Source organism: Chlorocebus sabaeus, chromosome 14 (assembly GCF_047675955.1).
Source record: "Chlorocebus sabaeus isolate Y175 chromosome 14, mChlSab1.0.hap1, whole genome shotgun sequence".
NCBI classification, from domain to species: Eukaryota; Metazoa; Chordata; class Mammalia; order Primates; family Cercopithecidae; genus Chlorocebus; species Chlorocebus sabaeus.
This window is the reverse complement of record NC_132917.1, coordinates 42,347,650-42,373,398: the sequence shown is the minus strand read 5'-3', so window position 1 is coordinate 42,373,398 and position 25,749 is coordinate 42,347,650. Positions and strand designations below refer to the sequence as shown.

The 25,749-nt window shown below is 45.7% G+C and overlaps 1 protein-coding gene across 8 annotated transcripts in view; it reads right to left on the bottom strand.

The window, feature by feature from the left end:
- MTA3 (metastasis associated 1 family member 3) overlaps positions 1–25,749 on the bottom strand; it is a 259,198-nt gene that overhangs the window by 169,659 nt on the left and 63,790 nt on the right. For 4 of the 8 annotated variants that reach the window (XR_012095271.1, XR_005243315.2, XR_012095272.1 and 1 more), the window contains exons 1-3: positions 14,158–14,270; positions 12,428–12,495; positions 4,491–4,584 (exon numbers count right to left, since the gene is read on the bottom strand). Coding sequence is in view for 3 of the 8 variants with exons in the window: in XM_038006849.2 (XP_037862777.1) it covers positions 4,491–4,584; positions 12,428–12,495; positions 14,158–14,185 (190 nt within the window). In the remaining 5 variants the exon portion in view is untranslated. Of the gene's footprint in view, positions 1–4,490; positions 4,585–12,427; positions 12,496–13,504; positions 13,620–14,157; positions 14,301–25,749 lie in introns of those variants that run through there. The other 4 variants (XM_038006850.2, XM_038006852.2, XR_012095273.1 and 1 more) reach the window with 3 other exon arrangements.

Sequence of the window (25,749 nt, the reverse complement as noted above, 5' to 3'; positions counted from 1 at the left end):
TTACTCTTAAATGGTTCAGAAAATAATATATATATGTTTGCATTATATATAGCATGATAAAGCCAATAGGGCAAAATGTTAACAACTGTTGAATCTGAGTAAACGGCATGAGAGTTCCTTATACACTTGGACACTTTAAGACTGAAAGACGTTATGACCTTTTAGAAGTAAGTACTGAAATATTTACAGATAAAAAGGTAAGGCTTCTTTGATGTGCTTCAAAATAATGGGCTAGCGAGTAGGGGTCTAGATGAAGCAAAATTGATCATGTATGGATCACTGTTAATATACAGTGATGGAAACATCAGGCATATTGTATTCTTCTCTGCTTGTACATGATGAAAGTTTTCTGTAATAATGTTTGTTTTTTTTTTTTAGAGTCTGTAAGCCGGGCGCAGTGGCTCACACCTGTAATCCAGCACTTTGGGAGGCAGAGGTGGGCGGATCACCTGAGGTCGGGAGTTCGAGATCAGCCTGACCAATATGGAGAAACTCCGTCTCTACTAAAACTACAAAATTAGTCAGGCGTGGTGGCGCATGCCTGTACTTCCAGCTACTCAGGAGGCTCAGGCAGGAGAATCACTTGAACCTGGGAGGTGGAGGTTACGGTGAGCCGAGATCACGCGCCACTGTACTCCAGCCTGGGCAACAAGAGAGAAACTCCGTCTCAAAAAATTAAAAAAAAAAAGAAAAAGAGTCCATAATTGCCAGGCGCAGTGGCTCTCACAGCACTTTGGGAGCACAAGGCAGAAGGATCACTTGAGAGCCCAGGAGTTGGAGACCAGCCTGGCCAACATGGTAAAACCCCATCTCTACTAAAAATACAAAAATTTGCCAGGCGTGGTGGCATGCACCTGTACTCTCAGCTACTTGGGAGGCCGAGGTATCAGAATTGCTTGAATCAGGGAGGCTGCAGTGAGACAAGATTGTGCCACTGCACTCTAGCCTGGGCAACAGAGCGAGACTCTATGTCAAAAAATTTAAAAAGAGTCCATAATCAGAAGAGTTTTTTTAAATGGAAAAACTAAAGTTCAGGAAAATTAAGTGGCATCCACACTCAGGACTCCAGTTTTGAACTCATTCTAATAACACTTTCTCCATTAACCCTCCCTAAAAAACTCCTCATAAAACATGAACTCTTCAGACAACTTTATGTGCTCTCTGCACCTGATGTTTTAGTCAATACGACAGAAATACAGTAAGATACATCTAACTCCACCATTCCTAGATATATAGTTGCCTTTGAAAGTAAATCCCAGCTACTCGGGAGGCTGAGGCAGGAGAATTGCTTGAACATGGCAGGTGGAGGTGGAAGTTGCAGTGAGCCGAGATCATGCCATTCCATTCCAGCCTGGGCAACATGAGTGAAACTCTGTCTCTAAATAAATAAATAAATAGATAATAAAATAAAAAATTTTTTAAATCTCATTTATATTCATGTACTTTGGATTTAATCATGCTCATAATCTAGCTTCTAAGGTTGTTGCTAGTTGGGTGTGGTGCCTCACACCTGTAATCTCAACATTTTGGGAGGCCGAGATGGGAGGACTGCTTGAGGCCAAGAGTTTGAGACCTACCCTGGCAACATAACAAGACCCCATTTCTACCAAAAAGATGTTTTTTAATTAGCTAGGCATGGTGGGATGCACCTGTACTCCCAGCTACTCTAAAGGCTGAGGCAGGAAGATCCTTTGTGCCAAGGCTTGATTCAAGGCTGCTATGAGCTATGATCCTGCCACTGCACTCCAGCCTGGGCAACAGAGCCAGACCCTATCTCCAAAAAAAAAAAAAAAAAAAAAAGCATAAAGGGGGAAAAAAAAAAGCAATTTGGGACCAGCCATGGTGACTCACACCTGTAATCCCAGCACTTTGTGAGGATCCCTTGAGACTAGGAGCCTGGTGCTTTTAAAGCAATATTTTGTTCTCATTATCAGTAGCAAATGTGAAGCCCTGATATGTTGAATATATAATTTGTAAATATGACAGAACTCATATCATAATGAACACTTTTTTCTTTTACATGTCAGCAATTAATTGAAATAATGAACACTTTCTATACAGAAACAGAATAACACTATGAACTACAGGAGAAAATACAATAAGAATTTAACTTATGAGACAACTAACTTGCCTGGCTAAATCTACAACACAGTGGGGCAACGACTCTCAAGCAAACTCAGAACAAACCTTTGCAAATAGCAGCCTTCCTTATACCCATACCGGAACATTTCAAAAGCTTCAGGGTCCTCAAGACCATAGTGATTATAAATCAAAGCATCAAACTGGCCGGGTGCGGTGGTTCACAACTGTAATCCCAGCACTCCCAAGGTGGGCGGATCACTTGAGGTCAGGAGTTCAACACCAGCCTGGCCAACATGGTGAAACCCCGTCTCCACTAAAAATACAAAAATTAGCGGGACTTGGTGGTGCATGCCTATAATACCAGCTACTTGGGAGGCTGAGGCAGGAGAATCACTTGAAGCTGGGAAGCAGAGGTTACAATGAGCAGAGATCATGTCATTGCACTCCAGCCTGGGTGACAGAGCCAGACTCCATCTCAAAAAAAAAAAAAAAAAAAAGAAAAAGAAACAAAGTATCAAACTGCAAAATCCACCTACATAAGTTCCTAGAGTCTCACTACATTTTTGTAGAGAAAAAAAATAGCTTTCAACATAATGTACTTTCTGTCTTGAAATTTAAATCACTTCAGTGTGTTTATTGTTCTTTTGAAAATTCAAACTGGCTAAAATTTTCTTTAAACTTAAGGTCGGGCGTGGTGGCTCATGCCTGTAATCCCAGCACTTTGGGAGGCCAAGGCGGGCAGATCACCTGAGGTTGGGAGTTCAAGACTAGCCTGACCAACATGGAGAAACCTCACCTCACTAAAAATACAAAATTAGCCAGGCATGGTGGTACATACCTGTAATCCCAGCTACTAGGGAGGCTAAGGCAGGAGAATCGCCTGAACCCGGGAGGTGGAGGTTGTGATGAGCCTAGATCACGCCATTGCACTCCAGCCTGGGCAACAAGAGTGAAACTCCGTCTCAAAAAATAATAATAATAATCAAAATAATAGGCCGGGAGTGGTGGCTCATGTCTATAATCCCAGCACTTTGGGAGGCCAAGGCAGGTAGATCACCTGAGATCAGGAGTTCGAGACCAGCCTGGCCAATGTGGTGAAACCCTGTCTCTGCTAAAAATACATAAATTAGCCAGTAATCCCAGCTACTTGGGAGGCTGAGGCAGGAAAATCACTTGAACCCGGGAGACAGAAGTTGCAGTAAGCCGAGATAGTGCCACTGCACTCCAGCCTGGGTGATAGAGCGAGACTCCGTCTCAAAATAAATAATAAATAAAATTAATAAATAAAATAATGAAACCTGCATATCCTGCACATGTACCCCTGAACTTAAAAGATGAGGGAAAAAAAAAATCTGGCTGGGCATGGTAGCTCACACCAATAATCCCAGCACTTTGGAAAGCCAAGGTAGGAGGATCACTTGAGCCCAAGAGTTCCAGACCAGCCTGAGAAACATAGGGAGACTATCTCTGTAACACGTGTTTTTTTTTTAATTAGCCTGGTGTTGTGGTACACACCTGTGGACCCAGCTACTCTGGAGGCTGAGGTGGGGGTATTGCTTAAGCCTGGGAGGTCGAGGCTGCAGTGAGCCATGATTGTGCCACTGCACTTTCTGGCCTGGGCAACAGAGCAAGACCTAGTTCCCTCGCCAAAAAAACTAAGTATTATTCAGCTATTTTAGCGGAGAGAAAACATCCTCCAGAACAGTGAAGTATAAATTTCCTCCTATCTGTATCCTTACAAAACACCAGTGGGCCAGGCCCAGCAGTTCATGCATGTAATCCCAGCACTTTGAGAGGCCAAGGTGAGAGATTACTTGAGGCCTAGAGTTCAAGACCAGCCTGGGCAACATAGCAAGACTCCATCTCTATTCAAAAGAAAAATCCACCACTGAAAACAGGAGATGGCAAGACACTGCCCAGATCATTTGCTAAAGCCTATTTACAAAGGTTTCTATGTCAACATTTTCACCAATTAATAAATGTGATGCAACCTAAAAAACTATATGCTAAGCCAGGCCTGATAGCTCACACCTGTAATCCCAGCACTTTGCAAGGATGAGGCAGGAGGCTCACTTGAGCCCGTGATTTTGAGGCTGCAGTGAGCCATGATCACACCACTGCACTCCAGCCTGGGTGGCAAAGCAAACTTTGTCTCCAAAAAAAAAAAAAAAAAAAAAAGTTATATACATACACATACACACACACACACACAAAATGACACACATATATACACTAAAACCAAACACCAGTGTTTGGTTTCAGTTAGTATCACTTATTTTACTCCCATCAAAACTACAAGGAAGATAAATGGACAAGCAAAAGGCTTCAGGTAAGAAAAAGCATGTCTGCACCTCATTATGAAAAACACAAGACTTAAACATTTTTTTAATCAGAGAAAAACAACTTACTAGCATGCTTATCTGCGAGCATTATAAGTGTGTTGGAAATATCACGTCGTCTATAAAAGCATACTACTTTTGCTTCCACGTTGCCACTTGCAGTCTAAGAGATAAGAAAAATAAAAGTCATTTGTACTGAATATTAGAGTCAAATAATTTATTAAAAAAACTAGATACAGCACAATTATATGACCATGCTCATTAATACTGGTGCCAACTACAACTGCAGGATAACCACAGAGTTAAAAAATTCAAATAAGGATGAGCAACATTTGTTCTGCTTCCAAGCACAACTGGAATGTCAAACATATAATAATACTGGCATTAACTAAACTAAACTGATTAGACCCTTTAATGATTAAAGCCAGACACAGTTAACACTGATTAGCTTTAAGAAACTAATTCCCCCAACTGCTTCAATTAACTAGCCTTAAAAAAAAAAAAAAAGAAAAAGAAACTAATCCCCCCAGTTTTTAAAGCCACAACTGACGGAAATAATTTATTTCAGTCATGTAAACATACCTTGTCCAAACCCAATCCCAGAAAGCACAAGCTAAGTGTAAAATCACCAAGCCCTCCCCTAAGTATCCCATGTTCCATGGACAGTGAAGCTGTGCAGGTGGGAAGCAGCCATAATACCGAATAGACCAGGTGACCTGGAAAGGCATTCTCTAGCCCAAGAAGTCTACGAATCTCTTAAGAGTCAATATTCTAAAGCAGTACTTAGTTTAACCTCCACAACTAAACATATTAAAAACCTTGAGTTATGAACACTGAAACTCTCATTTCTTTTTGGCTAGTCTACAATGCAATCAATATTCAGTTAGGTTCTTCCAAAGTATGATGGCTTCAAAAAAAATTCAGTTATGCTGTCATTTACTGCAGCTGGGGCCCAGGTTCCTGCTCTCCTATTCTCTAGAATTCTGAGAGCTCTCAAGAAGGTCAATCATTCATTACAAAGTTCCCTGTAAAAACACACAGATTATAATAAAATGCTATTGTGATTTCCATTTTCAAATAAATGTGAGAACAAATTTTCAGAAATTTATCTGGTCTTACAGATATACTCAAATACAAAGAAGAATATAAAAGTTCTGCAGTAAATGTGTCAATTTTATGAAGTTCAGCAGCAGTATTTTAGATTAAAAAATAGTCCTGTGGAAACAGTGCCCCTTAAAATTGAAATCATATTAAATTTCTAACCAAAGTGCTTCTATATTTCATAATACTGTGATCAAATACATTCTCCAGAAATAATGATCCAGCAGTCTGCTAAATGAACAGGCCAGGATTTCCATGTAAATAAAATAAAATCTATAAGTGACTTCAAATATAAGCTCTTAGTCATTTCTGTCTTCTTGAGATTTTGTCTTTTTGAGATATGCCTTGAAACTGTTGCTTTGGATTTTCAATGTGATTTTTGTCTCTTCTTGAGACATTAAAACTCCAGGCTGGGCACGGTGGCTTATGCCTGTAATCCCAACACTTTGGGAGGCCAAGGCAGGGGGATCATGAGGTCAGGAGTTCTAGATCAGCCTGGCCAACATAGTAAAACCCCGTCTCTACTAAAAATACAAAAATTAGCCAGGTGTGGTGGCACACACCTGTGGTCCCAGCTACTCAGGAGGCTGAGGCAGAAGAATTGCTTGAACCTGGGAGGTGGAGGTTGCAGTGAGCCAAGACCACACCATTGCACTCCAGCATGGGTGACAGAGTGACACTCCATCTCAAGAAAATAAAATAAAAAATCCAAATCAACAGTTTCAAGGCATATTTTCTTCTGCCTCACTAGTGAGTTCCTCCAATAGGGATGCTATACAAAGCTAATTAAATTATTATTTAAACTTGCTTAGGGGGCGGGGAGCATAGTTCAAAACAAATAGTCTCTTCTCTTTTTTTTTTTTTTTGAAACGGAGTCTTGCTCTGTCACCCAGGCTGAAGTGCAGTGGCGCAATCTCGGCTCACTGCCAGCTCCGCCTCCCGGGTTCACGCCATTCTCCTGCCTCAGCCTCCTGAGTAGCTAGGAGTATAGGCGCCCGCCACCTCGCCCGGCTAATTTTTTGTATTTTTAGTAGAGATGAGGTTTCACTGTGTTAGCCAGGATGGTCTTGATCTCCTGACCTCGTGATCCACTCGCCTCAGCCTCCTAAAGTGCTGGGATTACAGGCGTGAGCCACTGCCCCGGCCATAAATAGTCCCTTCTTGACCATGCACTCACTTGGCTACTAGGTAGCTTATGGCTACCATATTCCTCTTCCCCTCTACAAACACACCCTCTCCAGCATTCTTCTGAAGCATGGTTACTCATGGGTCTACAGCCCAGTGCCAGTCTGCAACTGTTAATGGCATTTAATGAAATAAGTACAAGGTTTGAGACTAAGTGCATTACAGCAATTAAGAGTTCATTTATATATATGTGTATATATATATATATTTTTTTAGATGGAGTCTCGTTCTGTTGCCAGGCTGGAGTGCAGTGGCGTGATCTCGGCTCACTGCAACTTCCAACTCCCTGGTTCAAGCGATCCTCCTGCCTCAGCCTCCCAAGTAGCCTTTTTTTCCTAGCTCATCAATCAGAACAGAGTAAGTATTTTCAGTTCAGAGGTGGTTTTGTTTTGTTTTGTTTGTTGAGAGGGAGTTTCGCTCTGTTGCCCAGGCTACAGTGCAATGATGCTATCTCAGCTCACTGCAACTTCCGCCTCTTGGGTTCAAGCAATTCTCCTGCCTCAGCCTCCCAAGTAGCTGGGATTACAGGCATGTGCCACCACGCCCAGCTAATTTTGTATTTTTAGTAGAGACAGGGTTTCACCACATTGGCCAGGCTGGTCTCAAACTCCTCTCAGGTGATCCACCCACCTCAGCCTCCAAAAGTCCTGGGATTACAGGCGTGAGCCACCGCATCCCGCCTTGTTTTGGTTTTTTTAAGAGATGGGGGGTCTTGTTATGTTGCACAGGCTGGTCTCAAACCCCCAGTCTCAAGCAATCCTCCTGCCTCAGCCTCTTGAGCAGCTGGGACCACAGGCCTGAGCCACCATGCCTGTCTTCAAGTATTTTTAAATCATTATTTGGATTTTCCCATCATGTTTTAACTTTCCGTACCTAACCAATTTCACCTCTGATCTTCCCAGGGCCTTTATCTAGAATACTCCTTTGGCTTCTCTTGCCATAGTTCCCTCTTCCTCATCCTTTAGACCTCAACTTCAATGTCCTCTCCCACCCTACCTAAAGGAAATGACCTGTCATTCTCTATGTCAAGGCACTTGCCTTCTTAGAAGTTAACACAATGCATTACTATTACTATTTTCTTCATGCCTGTCAACTTGTCTTTCTGGGTGTCTCCCTCATGAGAATGTAGACCATGTATGGGTAGAGACCATGTCCATCTTGTTCACAGTTCTATCTCTGAGCCTAGCACAGTGGCCGGTACATAACAGGTACTCAATAGTATTTGCTTAATGAATTACCTAAAATAAGATATCTTTTTCACATCCCTTCAGAAATAAAGATCCTATGTAAATATTTCAATTAGCCATTCAAACTACCATTTTGTGAAATTACAAAGAATCCCATCTCTCACAACACAGTCATCCCCCAGCCTCAGAGACTCGCTATTACATGGATTCACAGTACAGTCATCCCCCAGCCCCAGAGACTCGCTATTACATGGATGACTCTGTGCTGACAACAGGTAGGGGGAGGGAGGAGGTGAGGATGGAGGATGGGGGCATTTTGGAAGTAAATGGCAATGAAATGATAAAGGAGTGTGAAATAATCCATGTTCACCTAGATGTGCAACCTAATCATTTAGCTACTGTGCGCCTCAAGACAACAACGCATGATTTAGGTACCTTAAGGTGTAAGGTTATGTGAGGCTCAAAAGGGTAACAAATGTGAATCCCAGGTTAGGTTTCCAGGGCACCATGCTGTGACATTTCTAAACTTAGCACAGCTGCAATTTTACTTTTACCTGTGGGACTATATGGTTGATGTCTGTCTGCACTAGACCTGTTTATCATCCTTGCATTCTCACTGTCTAAAAGTACCCGGCTGGTAGAAGGTCCTCAAAATTACTTGTAAAATGAATGAATTGAAGCAGTTGGTAAATAGTAAAGCTATGTATGTATAAGCATTAACATCAGACATTTCAGAAATTAATTAATTCAACAAGTATTTAGTGAATGCCTTTAACTATGTGCCAACAACTATTCTAAGGCATTCAGAATGCATAACTGGACAAAACAGAGAAGATCACTACAGCTGACACTCTAGGAAGACAGGTAATGAAAACAAACACAGTAAGTATATTTGGAGGTGATAAATGATATGGAAAAAAGAGCAAGGGGTGAGGGGTAGGATGGATACAAATAAACGGTCCTCCTAAGGTGGCTGCAGGGAGAAACAACCAAGAGCCCACTGTACTTTGTGCCAAGTAAGCAAGGCAGAGCTCCCACCTGCTTTCAGCAAAAATGGAGGTCAGAGAGGGGCAGTGACTGCCAAAGAATACAGGGTCTCATAGGTCAAGATTTCTATTTCAATCTAATTAACTTTCTAATTAAACTGATACAGTAAATAGTTTGGAGTTGCCTCAATTCTTATACCTTACATCAAGAACATAAAAGATCAGAATCACATGCCAACAGTTCCCACCCACAGACCGATCTAAACTTGAGGCCATTCTCTTTATTTGGTGGTCTCAAAGACTAAATTTTTTTTTTTTTAATGTAAAATCTCTCAGTGCTTTCAGAGACCAAGATGGGGCTCTGCTTGAGGACAGGAGTTCTAGATTAGCCTGGGCAACATAGTGAGACGCCATCTCTACAAAAAATTTAAAAATTAGGCTGGGTGTGGTGGTTCACACCTGTAATCCCAGCACTTTGGGAGGCCAAGGTGTGTGGATCACTTGACGTCAGGAGTTCGAGACCAGCTTGGCCAACATGGTGAAACCCTGTCTTCACTAAAACACAAAAAAATTAGCTGGGCCTGGTGGCGGGCGCCTGTAATCCCAGCTACTTGGGAGGCTGAGGGAGATCACTTGAACCCGGGAGGAGAAGGTTGCAGTAAGCCAGGATCTATGCTACTGCACTCCAGCCTGGGTGACAACTAACACAGGCAAATGCAGTAGCACAGTCATTTTGAGAAAAGGAAGCCGGGCACGGTAGCTCATGCCTGTAATCCCAGCACTTTGGGAGGCCAAGGCAGTGGATCACCTGAGGTCGGGAGTTAAGAGACCAGCCTGATCAACATGGAGAAATCCCGCCTCTGCTAAAAATTAGCCGGACATGGTGGAGTATGCCTGTAAACTCAGCTACTTGGGAGGCTGAGGCAGGAGGATTGCTTTGAGTCCAGGAGTTCAAGGTTACAGCGAGCTATAATCATACCACTGAACTCCAGCCTGGATGACAGAGTCAGACCCTGTCTCCCTGTCTCTGGAATAAATAAAAATAATGCAAATTCTCTGGGATATTCCCAAAACAAACCAAGGTCCCAAGGCTCTTTAAAGTAGGAACGTCCTAGGTCAGGCTTGCCTTCCCAGGACAAAACTGAACAAGTAACCAGATGGCATTTTGAGGGAAAGGTATTAGCTAGACAGACGCAAAGATTTTAACACTATGAAGTCTCATAAGCCACACAACCCTCAAAGCAGTCTGAAGGAAAACAAAGCATCATTAGAAAATCTATGGTCCATGTAGCTTACAACTGCTTTCTGGTGCCTCCATTATATAAACGCTGGTCAGGCGCAGTGGCTCACACCTGTAATCCCAGCACTTTGGGAGGCTGGGGCGGGTGGATTACCTGAGGTAAGGAGTTCAAGGTAAACCCAACCAACATAGTAAAACCCTGTCTCTAATAAACAAACACACAAAAAATAGCCAGGCGTGCTAGTGCACGCCTGTAACCCCAGCTACTTGGGAGGCTGAGACAGGAGAATCGTTTGAACCTGAGAGGAAGAGGTTGCAGTGAGCTAAGATCGCGCCATTGCACTCCAATCTGGGCTACAAGAGTGAAAACTCCATCTCCAAAAAACAAAACAAAACGAAAAAAAGGTTCTTCTCCTGCAATCATAAGGCTTCTGTTTTCCTAATAATCTACGATCACGGACAAACCTTAATGTAAACATTTTAACTGGGCCAAAGGTACAAAGCTATTTTATATTTATTATTCCAAAACCATATTCTTTTTTTTGAGACAGAGTCTCTGTTACCCAGGCTGGAACGCAGTGATGTAATCACAGCTCACTGCAGCCTTGACCTCCTGGGCCCAAGCAATCTTCCTCAGCCTCCCAAGTAACAGGGACTACAGGCATGTGCCATCATACCCGGCTATTTTTTTTGGTAGAGATAGGGTTTCCCTGTGTTACCCAGGCTAGTCTTGAACTCCTGGACGCAAAGGATCCTGAGGTCTCAGCTTTCCAAAATGTTGGGATAACAGGTGTGAGCTACCACAGACAATTTAGCCTAGTCCAGAATTTTACAAATTCCCTTCAAAATTTTTTTTTTTTTTTTAAGGAGTTTCACTCTCGTTGCCCAGGCTGGAGGGCAATGGTGTGATCTTGGCTTACCACAACCTACACCTCCCAGGTTCAAGCAATTCTCCTGCCTCAGCCTCCCGAGTAGCTGGGATTACAGGCAGGCACCAACACACTAGGCTAATTTTGTATTTTTAGTAGAGATGGGGTTTCTCCAAGTTGGTCAGGCTGGTCTCAAACTCCTGACCTCAGGTGATCCACCCACCTCGGCCTCTCAAAGTGGCTGGGATTACAGGTGTGAGCCACTGCACCCGCCCAGCCAATTCCTTTCAATATTATGTTCCCTAGCTTCCTCCTTCTCAACCTGGAAGAGGAAAATATTAATTCACTAAAAAGGGAAAAATACACATTATGACTCTAAACATAAAAAGGGTCTGAGTTACATAAGTGAACTGCTCTTTCAGAGGCTCTAAGCAATTTGAAAATATCTGCAGACTTTTAAATATTCAGTAACTAAAAAGCAAAAGAATATTCGGAATTCAGAATCCTGCATAACTCTCTAAAATCTCAACTTTCTTTTTTTTTTTTTTGGAGACAGTGTTTCGCTCTGTCACCCAGGCTGGAGTGCAATGGGGTGATCTCGGCTTACTGCAACCTCTGCCTCCCAGGTCCAAGCGATTCTCCTGCCTCAGCCTCCTGAGTAGCTGGGACTACAGGTGCATGCCACCATGCCTAGCTCATTTTTTTGTACTTTTTTGGTAGAAACGGGGTTTCACCATGTTGGCCAGGCTGGTCTTGAACTCCTGACCTCAAGTGATCCACCTGCCTTGGCCTCCCAAATTGCTGGGATTACAGGCGTTAGCCACCATGCCCGGCCTAAAATCTCAACTTTTAAAGAGTCTGGAACTGAAAGTAAAACCATCTCTTATGCCCTTTACCCCATTCATTTTTATTTATTATTATTTTTTTTTGAGATGGAATTTCACTCATTGCCCAGGCTCGAGTGCAATGGTACGATCTTGGCTTACCACAACCTCTGCCTCCTGGGTTCAAGCGATTCTCCTGCCTCAGCTTCCCGAGTGGCTGGGATTATAGGCATGTGCCACCATGCCCAGCTAATTTTTTTGTATTTTTAGCAGAGACGGGGTTTCTCCATGTTGGTCAGGCTGTTCTCGAACTCCCGACCTCCAGTGATCCTCCCACCTCGGCCTCCCAAAGTGCTGAGATTACAGGCATGAGCCACCGTGCCCGGCCCTATTTTTATTTTTTACATTAATTTAAAAAAAAATAGAGATGGGGTCTCACTATGTTGCACAGGCTGCTCTCAAACTCCTGGGCTCAAGCTATCCACCCACCAGACCTTCCAATTTACTGGGATTGCAGGCATGAGGCTCTGCACCAGGCCACCCTTTACCCAATTACCCGTCAAGGGAAAATAAATATTTTTTAAATTAAAATTAAGAACACTCAGTGTATATACCTTGTTGAGTTCTTCTATCCTTCTTATTAGGTATGGGTTGCTGGAGGAATTCTCAAAGTAGACATAATCTGTAATTAAAGGAAGTACAAAACTTAATATTTTCAACAGAAAGTTCAGATTTGTCAATCCAAGACTTTTTATGTTAGGCAATTCACGTTTGAAATTAAGCTCATAATTCATTCACTGGTAAAAGCAAACATAATAAAGCAGCCTTAATATATTCTCTCATGTGCCTACTATTCACGGACCTTTATTTTCTTGGCATTTTCATTTCAATTAATGTTTCATCAGTTTCTCCTAGACTTCTGTCCCAATATGTCATTTATTTAATAATAAACAAAAAAGACACCTCTTATCACTGGGTAGTCAGGGCACACTAAACATGTGTCCTCTGTACTATAACTATTTCCACATCTTTTTCCTCCAATACAATTTGCCCTGGAGGCTGCTTCTCACATAAAACTATTGACCTAAGACACATTCAGAGCATGGAGAAAGGCTTCACAGTCCAACCTACATTTCAATCGCTACTTAAAAAAAAAAAAAAAAAAAAAAAAAATCAGATGAGCAGAACAGGTAAGAGGAAGAACACTAACAAACTTTTCCACAGCTCTACCTGGGAAGATGAGGAAAAAAGCGGGTCAGGGGGATCAATTATAAGAGGCAAGGTGCCCTGGGGGTGATATCACCATCTTTTTTACCCTTTTACCATATTTAATCCAGATCCATTTAATGTATTGTGATTAAGAAATTGCTGCAGGCTTTCAACTAAAAAGATAACATTTTTCAAGTGTGACTTTTCCTCTCATCTGATAGGCTCGCTGGAAACTTCCCACTGTGTGTTTATCCGAAAGGCAGCTGCATTGTTATTGTCTAGCTTAGTGGCTCTTTCGCCGCTCTCTTCTGCAAAGTGGCCTCATTTAGCCAGGCCATTCCCACCACCATCCATCAGAAGCTCAGCTAATGAGCGGAGAAGGAAGAGCCAGTCTCTCATACAAACACGCCACTTATCTGAATTATTATTTTACCAGGAAAGAGGGAGGAGGGCGTCGTGAGTAGGGAGAAAGTTTGTTTGACCTTATTTCTCTCTTCCGCAGACTGGGAAGGAGGCAGGCAGCAGAGCAAACGTCCAGGCAGAGCTCAACTCCCCACCTCCGGCTGAGGTTCCCAGGTCCCACGAAGCCCCATTCGTGGGGGGCTGGACCAGAAACGAAAGGAGGGGGGCCGAGGAAGGCGAGGTGCAGGGCCCGGGCCCGCAAACAGGCCTGTCCAGCTGGGCCCCTGGCTGGGCCCCCACCGCCCCCACCCCCACCCCAGGCTCCCACTGAGTAGGGAAGAAGCAGCGGAGGGGATGTCCCCTCATCCTCTCCAGCGCCTAGAAGCCACGCGAGAAGGCCACCTTCTCAGGGGGCTCGACGGGCCCCACCACCATGAGGGTTTCGTGGAGGGAGGTGTCTGGTAATTCGTACCCCCAAGTAGAGGCCTGGCCCTAAACACCTGGCGGGGTGCGAGGGTGAAGGTGGCCCCGGCCCCTCGCGAGCCCCCGTTGGGGGAGGGGAGGGGTGGGGTGGGGGTGGGGAGTCCTGGCCCCTCTGCGGGCCCCGGCGCCCCCGCCCCCTGCGACCTCAGCCCCGGCGCCAGTGGCTCCCGGCAGTTGGCGTGCGCTTGCCCCGGCCCCCCGGTCCCGGAGCCCGCTCCCACACGGGCCGGGTCGGGCTGAGTCTGCCTACCTCCGACCCGGTACATGTTGGCCGCCATGTCCGCCCGCCCGCCCGCGGAGCCCGAGCCGAGCCCCGCCCGCCGCCGCCGCCGCCTCCTCAGCCTCAGCCTCGACCGCCGCTGCCGCCGCCGCCTCCGCTGCTGCCTCGCCACGGGGGGGAAGGGAGGGAAGGGAGGGGACAGGGGGAGGGGGAAGTGAAGGGGAGGGGACGCCGAGGGGTGGGGGCTGGTGCCCGCCCCCAGCGCCAGGCTAGCGAAGCCTAGTGGGCCGGGCCGGGGGAGGCCCGGGGAGGCCCGAGCGCTGCGGGACCAGCGGGAATTGGGGGGGAGGGGGAGGGTAAGGAGAGTGGGAGGGAGGGTGGGGGGCCTTGCTGGAAGTGGAGGGCCCTGGGGCCAGGGTCCTGGCCGAGGCAGAGGCCTGCGCTCAAATGCGGACCAGGGGCAGTTAGAGAATTAGAGTGGGGGCTGGGGCTCAGCCTCTCCCCAGCACCTCTTGCCCCACCCAGTGTACCCCGTCACCTGTCCACCCCGAGACAGGTCCTCCTTTCCTACTTCTGTCCCTGGGGAACCCCCCTGGGGCTGACCTGGTAGGCGAGCGCCAATCTCAATGCAAACTCTTGGATGCAAATTAAGTACAGGCAGCAGGGTGCCTTCCTCGTGGTGAGATCCTAGGGGCCGGCCTGCAGCCTGCAGGCTCTAGGGCCAGGAAGACCCCGGGTGTTTCCCGCCTCGCCACAGACCCAGCTGGGGACAGAGGTTGAAAAACTCCCTTCCTAGGCTACCCTAACTGCGTCATCGTTCACCCCAAAACTGGGCTGAGCAGAACCAACTCTCCAACACCCAAATGGAGGCCCTGGCTCTAAACAGGCCCTATATATGCAGGGCCTGTTCTGCTGGGACCTTTAGGAGTGGGGGGCTTCTTTTGTCCATGGGGGAACAGGGCCCTACAGTTCACAATCACCACCCCCAAAAAGAGGAGATTCTGTTCAATCACCTTGATGTGGATGGACACTTAGCTGGTTATGTGCCTAAAGCTTCTAAATGATTATTGTCCCAAGCCAATTCTCTAAACAACCTCTGTTTTCACGGCCTTCCTACTCTCACAGAAACAAAAAAAAAAAAAACAACGTTGAATCTTAGCTGGCTATCCCCCAAACGAACACAAATAACTTTCTTTAGAGAAGCCAGTCCATTCCAAAGTACTCCCAGACATTGGTGCATAATAAACACGAAGAGGATTTCTTGGTGTGGTGGCTTGTTTGGAATATCTGGTGATACACAGCTGTGTGCTGTCGACTCTGGGTTTGAGGTCTGTGCGGGGCTAAGAGGTGCCCCCAGAAAAGAAGGTTGTGTTTCGGTTGTTTGGTGATGACATTTGTGATGGTCCCTTATCACAAAGTATTGAGATGAAAAAAAAGTTATGCGTAGCTGAGGCAAAATATAAAAATAAAAAAAGAAAGCACCATTGAATTACATTGACTCTATGACCTGTTTCCTCATCTATAAAATGGGAACGCGAATTCCCCCTTCACAGGTGTGGTAAGGATCAGTTGTGATGATATCTGAAAGTGCTTTTTAAACCAGGGAACACAGAGCACCATGCAAATAACAGGTGTCTCTTGCTTTCTTTTTAACCCCAGAAAACCACAGATTCCCAAGGGTTCTCTGCTGTGTGTCAAATTCTGAGCCATGTGTCAAATTCTGACCCAGAGAAGAAAGCAAAAGTGTTCTGTTCTGCACATTGCATAGCTGTCATTCAACATTTACGAGAGATCCCACCAAAAACATTCTGACAAAACTGACATCACTCCATTTCTGAGCTGACACGTAAATAGGTTGAAAAATTCATCTGGAATCACACAGTAAACTGGCAGCAATATTGGGATTATAAATCAGCCCTTTTCTCTGGCCTAGAATGTTCTGAACCACAGTCTTTCTCCAAGTGCAAAGACCATCTAGAAACCATAAAGTGCAAAGAAGTGGATCACAAGCTTTAGGGTGTTTTCCCATTAATTTTTCATAAGCAATCTCTCCTCCTTCAAAATCTTGCCCTGTTTTTGTTAATTCATCGTGTGCCTGTCTCATTTCCCCAGCTTAATGCTCTTGCCAGGTGTTTCTGATGACTGTGCTAACCACAATAAATGGTGAAAGATGCCAAGAAAACTCCCTACGTACCCTCAGGAACAGCCTTATCCAGCAGCGCCCCATGAAAGACCTCAAAGACTTGAAGGGGACTAGCAGGAGGTAATGATGGTGGCAGTACTTGGAACTGTTTTTTACTCTAGATTCTATATGTTAGTCTCTTCCATCTCCAGCTCCTAGGCCAATGTCCTCTACATTTCTGAGCTGACATAGTAGATGCTCAGTATCTGAAGAATAAATACCAACGAATCATGGACTCAGAGAATCAGAAGAGCTCAATATAGGACTTTGCCTATGAAACTTTTCTTTGTCGTAATTCCAGAGAGGTTCACACATAAAGGAGCTCAGCAAATGTTTGTAGATTGAAAGAAACGTTTCAAGCAAAGAAGGGTGGAAAGCCTGCACCTTTAAAAAAGCAAAGGCACGTCTCCCTTCTTAGCTACATGGTTTAGACCACAAACTTGTCATCAACCAGCCCTAACATCACTCCTAGTTTGGGAGTTTAACTATAAAGACCTTGAGCAAGTTACTTAACCCCTCTGAGCCTCAAGAGGGATTACAAAATATTACTACTGGTTGATACCTACCTCAAAGGCTTATGGTAAAAAAAAAATTTGAGACGGAGTTTCATTCTCATTGCCCAGGCTGGAGTGCAATGGCACAACTCAGATCACTGCAAGCTCCACCTCCGAAGCTCAAGCAATTCTCCTGCCTCAGCCTCCCAAGCAGCTGGGACTACAGGTGCCCATCACCATATCTGGCTAGTTTTTGTATTTTTAGTAGAGTCAGGGTTTCACCATGTTGGCTAGACTGGTCTGGAACTCCGGACCTCAGGTGAACTGCCTGCTTGGCCGCCCAAAGTGCTGGGATTACAGGCATGAACCACCATGCCCAGCGTGGTAAAATTTAAATATAGAAGGTGTTGGCACTTGTTGAGAGCTTCATATGTCTTAAGTCCCTTCTCCCTATTCCAGTTATTCTCATCACTAAGGAAGAAGTGTCTCTCAGGCCATGCCAGAAATCCCAAGGCAAATCCAGCCCTTACACGGATGAAATTTCCTTGCACAGTTGTTGCAATTAAAGAACCACATATAAGATAGTTCTTCACCATTTAGTTGAAGAGAAGTGGATGCAGCAAGAAAGCTATAGGTGGCTAGGCATGGTGGCTCATGCCTGTAATCCCAGCACTTTGAGAGGCTAAGGCAGGAGGATCATTTGAGCCTGGACAACATGGCAAGACCCCACCTCTACCAAAAAAAACAAAAAGTTAGCCAGTTGGTGCACAACTATGGTCCTGGCTACTCTGGAAAAGGCTGAGGCAGGAAAATCGCTTAAGCCCAGGAGGTCCAGGCTGTGAGCCATGTTTGTGCCACTACACTCTAGCATGGGCAATAGAGCAAGACTGTGTCTCAAAAAAATAAAGAAAGAAAAGAAAAAAAAAGAAAGCTTTAGGTGAAGAGGTGAAATGGAGAGTTGGTTTTTGTCTGAACGTAGGGATGGAGTTTTTATATGTGGGAAAAAATAAAAAGAGATTGGTGCTGGTTGGCTGGGCTCGGTGGTTCACGCCTGTAATCCCAGCACTTTGGGAGGCCGAGGCAGGCGGATCATAAGGTCAGGAGTTCGAGACCAATCTGGTCAACACAGTGAAACCCCATCTCTACTGAAAATGCAAAATCTTAGCCGGGCGTGGTGGCACGCGCCTGTAGTCCCAGATACTCAGGAGGCTGAGGCAGAAGAATCGCTTGAACCTGGGAGGCAGAGATTGCAGTGAGCCAAGATCAAGCTACTGTACTCCAGTCTGGGCAACAGAGCAAGACTTCGTCTCAAAAAAATAAATAAATAGACTGGGCATGGTGGCTCACACCTGTAATCCCAGCACTTTGGGAGGCCGAGGCGGACGGATCACCTGAGGCTGGGAGTTTGAGACCAGCCTGACCAACATGGAGAAACCTCGGCTCTACTAAAAATACAGAATTAGCTGGGTACAGTGACACATGCCTGTAATCCCAGCTACTAGGGAGGCTGAGGCAGGAGAATCGTTTGAACCTGGGAGGTGGAGGTTGTGATGAGCTGAGATCGTGCCATTGCACTCCAGCCTGGGCAACAAGAGCAAAACTCCATCTCAAAAAAAATTTAAAAATAAAATAAATAAATAAATAAATAAATAAATAAATAAAAAGAAATTGATGCTGGCCACTGTCTGGGAGTTCTGTGATACTGAACCCAGGAAAGGAGCCTGGAGGTCTAAAATGTAATTAATCTGAAACCAGAAGCCAGGCTTCAGAAAACGGACTTTGTCTTGTTGGTTTGTGTTTTCCATGATTTATTTCTGTCTTCTTTTTCCTTTCATTAACTCCTTCTCTTATTTAGTAAAATTCTTTTGGAAAAGGCCAGCCTATCTCATATTCTAAGGAGGGCCTGGGTTTTAAAGGCAGAGGAACATATCCCAAGAGAAATGTAGGCATGTGATGGCAAGAATCAAAGCAGAAGACTCCCGAAGAGAAAGGAAACCAGAATTGGGAGTTCTGTAGCTTCTCTAGTCATAGAGCTGGTGCTTCCATAGATCCTCTGTGCTAAAAACATGAAATCAAGGACCAATCCCTAACGGTGTTGTTTTCCGGCTGTATGTGTTTTCGGATCACACAGTTCCCTCATGCCCTCACAGGGGAGCTAGCTCAGCCATTTGGCTGGTTCCACAAGAAGGTTCCTTCTCTAGTAACATTATCTGTAGGTAATAGAAAGGAGACTAAGTCATAATGGGGACAGAAATGAGCCCCTGGGTGGTTAAGTTAATTGACCCTACTGTTTCTCTTTTTTAACTACTGTAGATTTGAATAAGAAATGGTTGATCTGTGCGGTGGCTCACGCTCAACACTTTGGGAGGCTGAGGCAGGCGAATCATCTGAGGCCAGTAGTTTGAGACCAGCCTGGCCAGCATGGCAAAACCCCATCTCTACTAAAAATACAAAAATTAGCCAGGCATGGTGATGCGTACCTGTAATCCCAGCTACTTGGGAGGCTGAGGCAGGAGAATCGCTTAAACCTGGGAGGTGGAGGTTGTAGGGTCAAGAAAAAGAATGCTAAGGGGCAATGGGAAGTGTTAAAGGAATGTGACAGGGAATGAGGTGTTTATATAGATGATTCAGACTGCAGTACAGACAGTGGATTAGAAAGGGCGGAGAGTCCAGACCAGATTAGTTGGGAGGTTGGTGAGAAGGGGTGATGGTCTGGCCTAGGGTAGAGGCAGTAGGTTATGATAAGTAGATGGTTTTAGAGAGATGGAGGAGGCAAGAGGTGTCAGATCTGGTGACTCTAGGGAGGCACGAGGTGAAAGGGTGGTGACAAGGCTTATGGGGAACTCGTAGAGAGAGGTAAGTAGAGATCAGTGAGCAAAGCATACAGGAGGAAAGGCAAGTGGGAGAAGAGGATAGTGGACAGGTTCTGTGCTGGAAGGGTTGTGTTCGAGGTGCCTTTGGAAATATCCAGGTAGATGTCTTCTCTTTGGGAAACAGTTAGATGAAAAGGCCTGGTGTTTAGGAGAGAGATCTGAGCTGGAAATAGCCATTTCTGGTGTTACCATCAGCCCAGAGCCCAGCCAGTCTAAGGAATAAGCCAAACCCTGGCCCCAGGGAAGGAAGCAGGTTCCCTGAGTCCTTCAGGTTGGGTGGAAACAGGTTTGGCAGGTCAGGTTCAGGAGATCAGAGTCCAGGTGCAAATGTGCAAATAGGCAGAGCGTGGGCAGAGCCACATAAGCCACTGCCCAAGGCAGACCAGGAAGCCAAGGGGGAATGGCCCGGGCTGACCATCTCACTAGGACTAGCTAGCAAAATAGTCAGCATCCACAGAAGGTTCTGCCTCAACCCTCACTCCTTCTTACCAGCCCTGAAAAGCAGCTGGGGTGGGGACGGGGAGGGAAGATGGAAAGAACAGAAGGACTGAAAAAGCAAATCTGACTCATTCCTACCTCACCCTCTTGCCTCTAAGATGATGTAGTGGGTTGAATGGTGGCCCCCCAAAAGACATGCCCACCCAGAACCAGTGAATATGACCTTATTTGGAAAAAGGGTGTTTGCAGATATAATTAAGCTAAAGATCTCAGGATGAGATTATCCTGAGATTAGGATAGACCCTAAGTCTAATGACATGCGTCCTTATAAGAGACAGAAGAAAGACAGAGAAAAGGGGGCAGCCCTGTGAAGGGAGAGGCAGAGATGGGACTTATGCAGCTACAAACCAAGGAGTGCCAGGGGTTGCCAGCAACCACTGGCATGGAATGGATTTTCCCCCAGAGCCTCCAGAAGGACTAACCCTACTGACACCTTGCTTTCAAGCTTCTGGCCTATAGAACTGTGAGAGAATGAATAGTTTGAAGCTACCCAGTTGGTAGTAATTTGTTACAGGAGCCTTAGCAAACTCCTACAGATGGTATCCACCCCTCAATTTTAAGTAAACATAGATTCAGCCAGAAAACACTTAGAGCAGTATACAGTATACACAGATCAAGGGACACAGAAACAGAGTAAGATAATAAAGAGAAATACACAGAGAAAGAAGGGGACCCCTCACCACTTTATCTAAGTCCTACTCAATCACTTGAAACAGCTCGATGTGTTTAACTCACCTTGGTTTGTCTCTCCTCCTAGCTGACATGGTTGGCTTAGTGCTAACAGAAAAGGACACCTGGGGCCGGGTGCGGTGGCTCACGCCTGTAATCCCAGCACTTTGGGAGGCCGAGGTGGGTGAATCACAAGGTCAGGAGTTTGAGACCAACCTGGCCAACATGGTGAAACCCCGTCTCTACTAAAAATACAAAAATTAGTCAGGCGTGGTGACGGGTGCCTGTAATCCCAGCTACTCAGAAGGCTGAGGCAGGAGAATCGCTTGAACCCGGGAGGCGGAGGTTGCAGTGAGCCAAGATCATGCCACTGTACTCCAGCCTGGGCAACAGAGCAAGACTCCATCTCAAAATAAATAAATAAATAAATATATATGCTAGTATAGAATGATAAATGTTATAGGGAGAGTAAATCAAGATCAGAGAACAAAAAGTGATGATGGTGGTAAGGGAAGGCCTTTTGTATATGCTAAGAACTAAAAAGAAACTAAAATAATGAAATAGAGTGAACACTTGGGACATCTGGAGAGCAACATTCCAGACAGAGGGAAAAAGTACAAATTCCCCACATCAGGAAGCAGCCTGACCTGATCATGACGTGGAAAGGCCAGTGTGGAGAGCAGATGGGGTCAGGGAGGTGAATAGGGTCAGGATCCCATAGGGACCAGTGGGCCATGGTAAAGAGTTTGAATTTTATTCTAAATATAGTGGGAAGCCTTTAGAAGGTTTTAAACATGGAGTAATGGAGACTTAATTTGGTTTTTGTTTTGTTTTTGAGATGGAGTCTCCGTCACCCAGGCTGAAGTACAGTGGCCCAATCTTGGCTCACTGCAACCTCCACCTCCCAGGTTCAGATGATTCTCTTCCCTCAGCCTCCTGAGTAGTTGGTATCACAGGCATGTGCCACCACACCCCGCTAATTTATTTCTTTTTTTTTTTTTTTTTTTTTTTTTTTTTTAGTAGAGATGGGGTTTTACCATGTTGGCCAGGCTGGTCTCAAACTCCTGACCTCAGTGGATCCACCCACCTCAGCCTTCCAAAGCGCTGGGATTACAGGTGTGAGCCACTGCGCCCAGCCCTGGGTGTGTGTGTGTGTGTGTGTGTGTGTGTGTGTGTGTATGTGTTTTGTTTTGTTTTGTTTTTGAGACGGAGTCTCACTGTGTTGCCCAGGCTGGAGTGCAGTGGCACCATCTCACCTCACTGCAACCTCCACCTCCCAGGTTCAAGCATTTCTCCCACCTCAGCCTCTCTAGTAGCTGGGATTACAGGCATCCACCACTACGCCCGGCTAATTTTTGAATGTTTAGTAGAGACGAGGTTTCACTTTGTTGGCCAGGCTGGTCTTGAACTCCTGACCTCAAGTGATCCACTTGCCTTGACCTCCCAGAGTGCTGAGATTATAGGCGTCCACCACCAACCACAGCTTGATTTGTTTTTAAAAGCTCACTTGCTTGCCAGTGATGCAGTTCAAAAAAAAAATCAGCCAGGCACAGTGCCTCACGTTTGTAATCCCAGCACCTTGGGAGGCCGACGCAGGCAGATCACCTGAGGCCAGGAGTTCAAGACTAGCCTGACCAAAATGGTGAAACCCCATCTCTACTAAAAATACAAAATTAGTGGGGCATGGTGGCGTGTGCCTGTAATCCCAGCTGCTCAGAAGTCTGAGGTGGGAGAATCGCTTGCACCCAGGAGGCGGAGGTTACAGAATAAAACTCCATCTCAAAAAATAAAAATAAAAACTAAAAATTAAAAAAAAAATCACTTGGGCTGCTGTGCAGAGTACAAACCCTGAGGAAGACAAACAGGAAGACTTGATAGGAGACTGACATAGTTCAAGGAAGAGAGAAGTAACAAAGACTTGGAGTAGAATGGTAGCTGTCATGGCCAATGGAGTTTTTTTTGTTTGTGTTTTTTTTCTTTTTTTTGAGACGGAGTTTCACTCTTGTTGCCCAGGTTGGAGTGCAGTGGCTCGATCTCGGCTTACCGCAACCTCCACCACACCCCCTTGCCCCCCACCCGTCCCGGGTTCAAGCGATTCTTCTGCCTCAGCCTCCCGAGTAGCTGGGATTACAGGCATGCACTACCACACCCGGCTAATTTTGTATTTAGTAGAGATGGGATTTCCCCATGTTGGTCAGGCTGGTCTCAAACTCCCGACCTCAGGTGATCTGCCTGTCTTAGCCTCCCAAAGTGCGGGGATTACAGGCATGAGCCACTGCGCAGGGCCAGAGATATATTTTTTAAGGCAGAGCCAACAGCTCTTACTGAAGGACTGAATATAAGAGATGAAACGGGAAAACAAATTTTTTTTTTTTTTTTTTTGAGACAAGGTCTCGCTCTGTTGCCTAGGCTGGAGTGCAGTGGCGTGATCTCGGCTTACTGCGGACTCCACCTCCCAGGTTCAAGCAATTCTCCCATCTCAGCCTCCAGAGTAGCTGGTATTACAGGCACACACCACCATGCCGGGCTAATTTTTGTATTTTTAGTAGAGACAAGGTTTCACCATGTTAGCCAGGCTGGTCTCCAACTCCTGACCTCAGGTGATCCATCTTCCTCGACCTCCCAAAGTGCTGGGATTACAGGTGTGAGCCACTGCGCTCGGCCCAAAGCAAACTTGTTAGGACTCCCAGGTGCTTATAGACATCTGTTTGGAAGTATTAGATAGACAACTGGATCTGGGCTCTGGAACTTAGCAAAGAGGCTTAGACTAGAGATGCAAATCTGGATGTCGCCACCACATACACAGTGGAGGAAGCTAGAAACTGATGAGATTACCTGCCAGGAGAGGGAGTGTGGGTGGAGAGGAGGGCAGGGGCCTGAACCCTGGGGCAAGCCAACATTGAGAGCAAAGGTTGGCTCTCTACTCTAGCTGCTCCAGGGGAACTACGGAGACTAGGCTGAGCTCCACCCCCAAAAATCCTGATTTAATTAGTTTGGAGTAGGCCTTGGGTTTTAGTTTTTTTAAAAAAAGGCCGGGCGTGGTGGCTCACGCTTATAATCCTAGCACTTTGGGAGGCTGAGGCAGGCGGATTGCATGAGCTCAGGAGTTTGAGACCAGCCTGGGCAATATGGTGAAACCCTGTCTCTACTAAAATACGGAAAAAAAAAAAAAAAAAAAAAATAGCCGGGCGTGGCAGAATGTGCCTGTAGTCCCAGCTACTTGGGAGGAAGGAGAATTGCTTGAACCCGGAGTCGGAGGTTGCAGTGAGCTGAGATGATGCCACTGCATTCCAGCCTGGTGACAGAGTGAGACTCTGTCTCAAAAAAAAAAATTTTTTTTAAAAAGGCTGGGCACGGTGACTCATGCCTGTAATCCCAGCATTTTGGGAGGCCGAGGCAGGCAGATGGCCTGAGGTCGGGACTTCAAGACCAGCCTGACCAACATGGAGAAACCCCGTCTCTAATGAAAATACAAAATTAGCCGGGCATCCTGGCAAGTGCCTTTAGTCCCAGCTAGTTCTAGCTACCGAGGGGGCTGAGGCAGGAGAATCGCTTGAACCCAGGAGGCAAAAGTTGCAGTGAGCAGAGATCGCGTCATTGCACTCCAGCCTGGGCAACGAGCAAAACTCTATCTCAAAAAAAAAAAAAAAAAAAAAAGTCCTCAGGTGATTCCACTGTGTAGCCAAGATTGAGAACTATGAAGGTAGTGATCAGGCCGGGCGCGGTGGCTCAAGCCTGTAATCCCAGCACTTTGGGAGGCCGAGACGGGCGGATCATAAGGTCAGGAGATCGAGACCATCCTGGCTAACACGGTGAAACCCCGTCTCTACTAAAAAATACAAAAAATTAGCCGGGCGCGGTGGTGGGCGCTTGTAGTCCCAGCTACTCCGGAGGCTGAGGCAGGAGAATGGCGTAAACCCGGGAGGCGGAGCTTGCAGTGAGCTGAGATCCGGCCACTGCACTCCAGCCTGGGCGACAGAGCAAGACTCCGTCTCAAAAAAAATAAAAAATAAAAATAAAAAAAATAAAATGAAGGTAGTGATCAAGAGGAGAGCTGTAAAGAGAGACTAGGGAACATTGAGGGAGGTATGAAAAATGTCGGAGAAATAGCAGTCCCAAAAGCCAAGTGAAAAAGGGAGTGGTCCAACCCACAAACTGGAGCAAGAGCAATAAATCAACGCTGGATTTGGCAAAGTAGTAGCCAACAAATACCAACTCCCCTGCCATCTTTCCTTGGTGGTTCTTGATTCTTCAGGTGCTAGGCAGCTCAAAATAAATTGGTAGGGTTAGCCTGAGATACCCAATGGTGTAGATGACTCCAAGGACAGGGAGAGGGGACTCATGAATCCCCCACATCCCCTGCCAGACTGAGGAATGGAGACTAGAATTTGCTCTTTTTATCAGTTCCTTTTATCTTTACCTGTACGTTTGTAGCTACTGCCCTTTCTATAAGAGACAGAGGGAAGTTTATTTGCACTCTTGATTTCAAAAAGGACCAAAAATGTTGGGGAGCTCAAAGTTAAACTTGAACTCCTGGATAAATAAATCATTGTTTATGTCTCCTTTCATCTCTGTAAAGTTTCGGAGGACAAAAGCATGAGTATTACAGAGCCGCTTCAAGGAGCTGCTTTTACAAAGCCAGGTCAGGACTATATTATTAGTGGCAACTAATGCAATGTTTCACGTTTAATTGCACAGATCAGAGCACTGAGCAGGGCACCTGGAGGCAGTTTGACCTTTTCGAGGCTTTGGTAAAGGACACCCAGAACCCATCCAGCCAAATCCTGTCATTAGTTCCTTTCTGTAAGAGGAGACAAAGTGTCCATCTTCTGGAAGCCCTGACTCCTCCACCCCACCCCACCCACTCCAGGCTTCTAGAATAATGAAGTAAAATCTGGACTGTGTT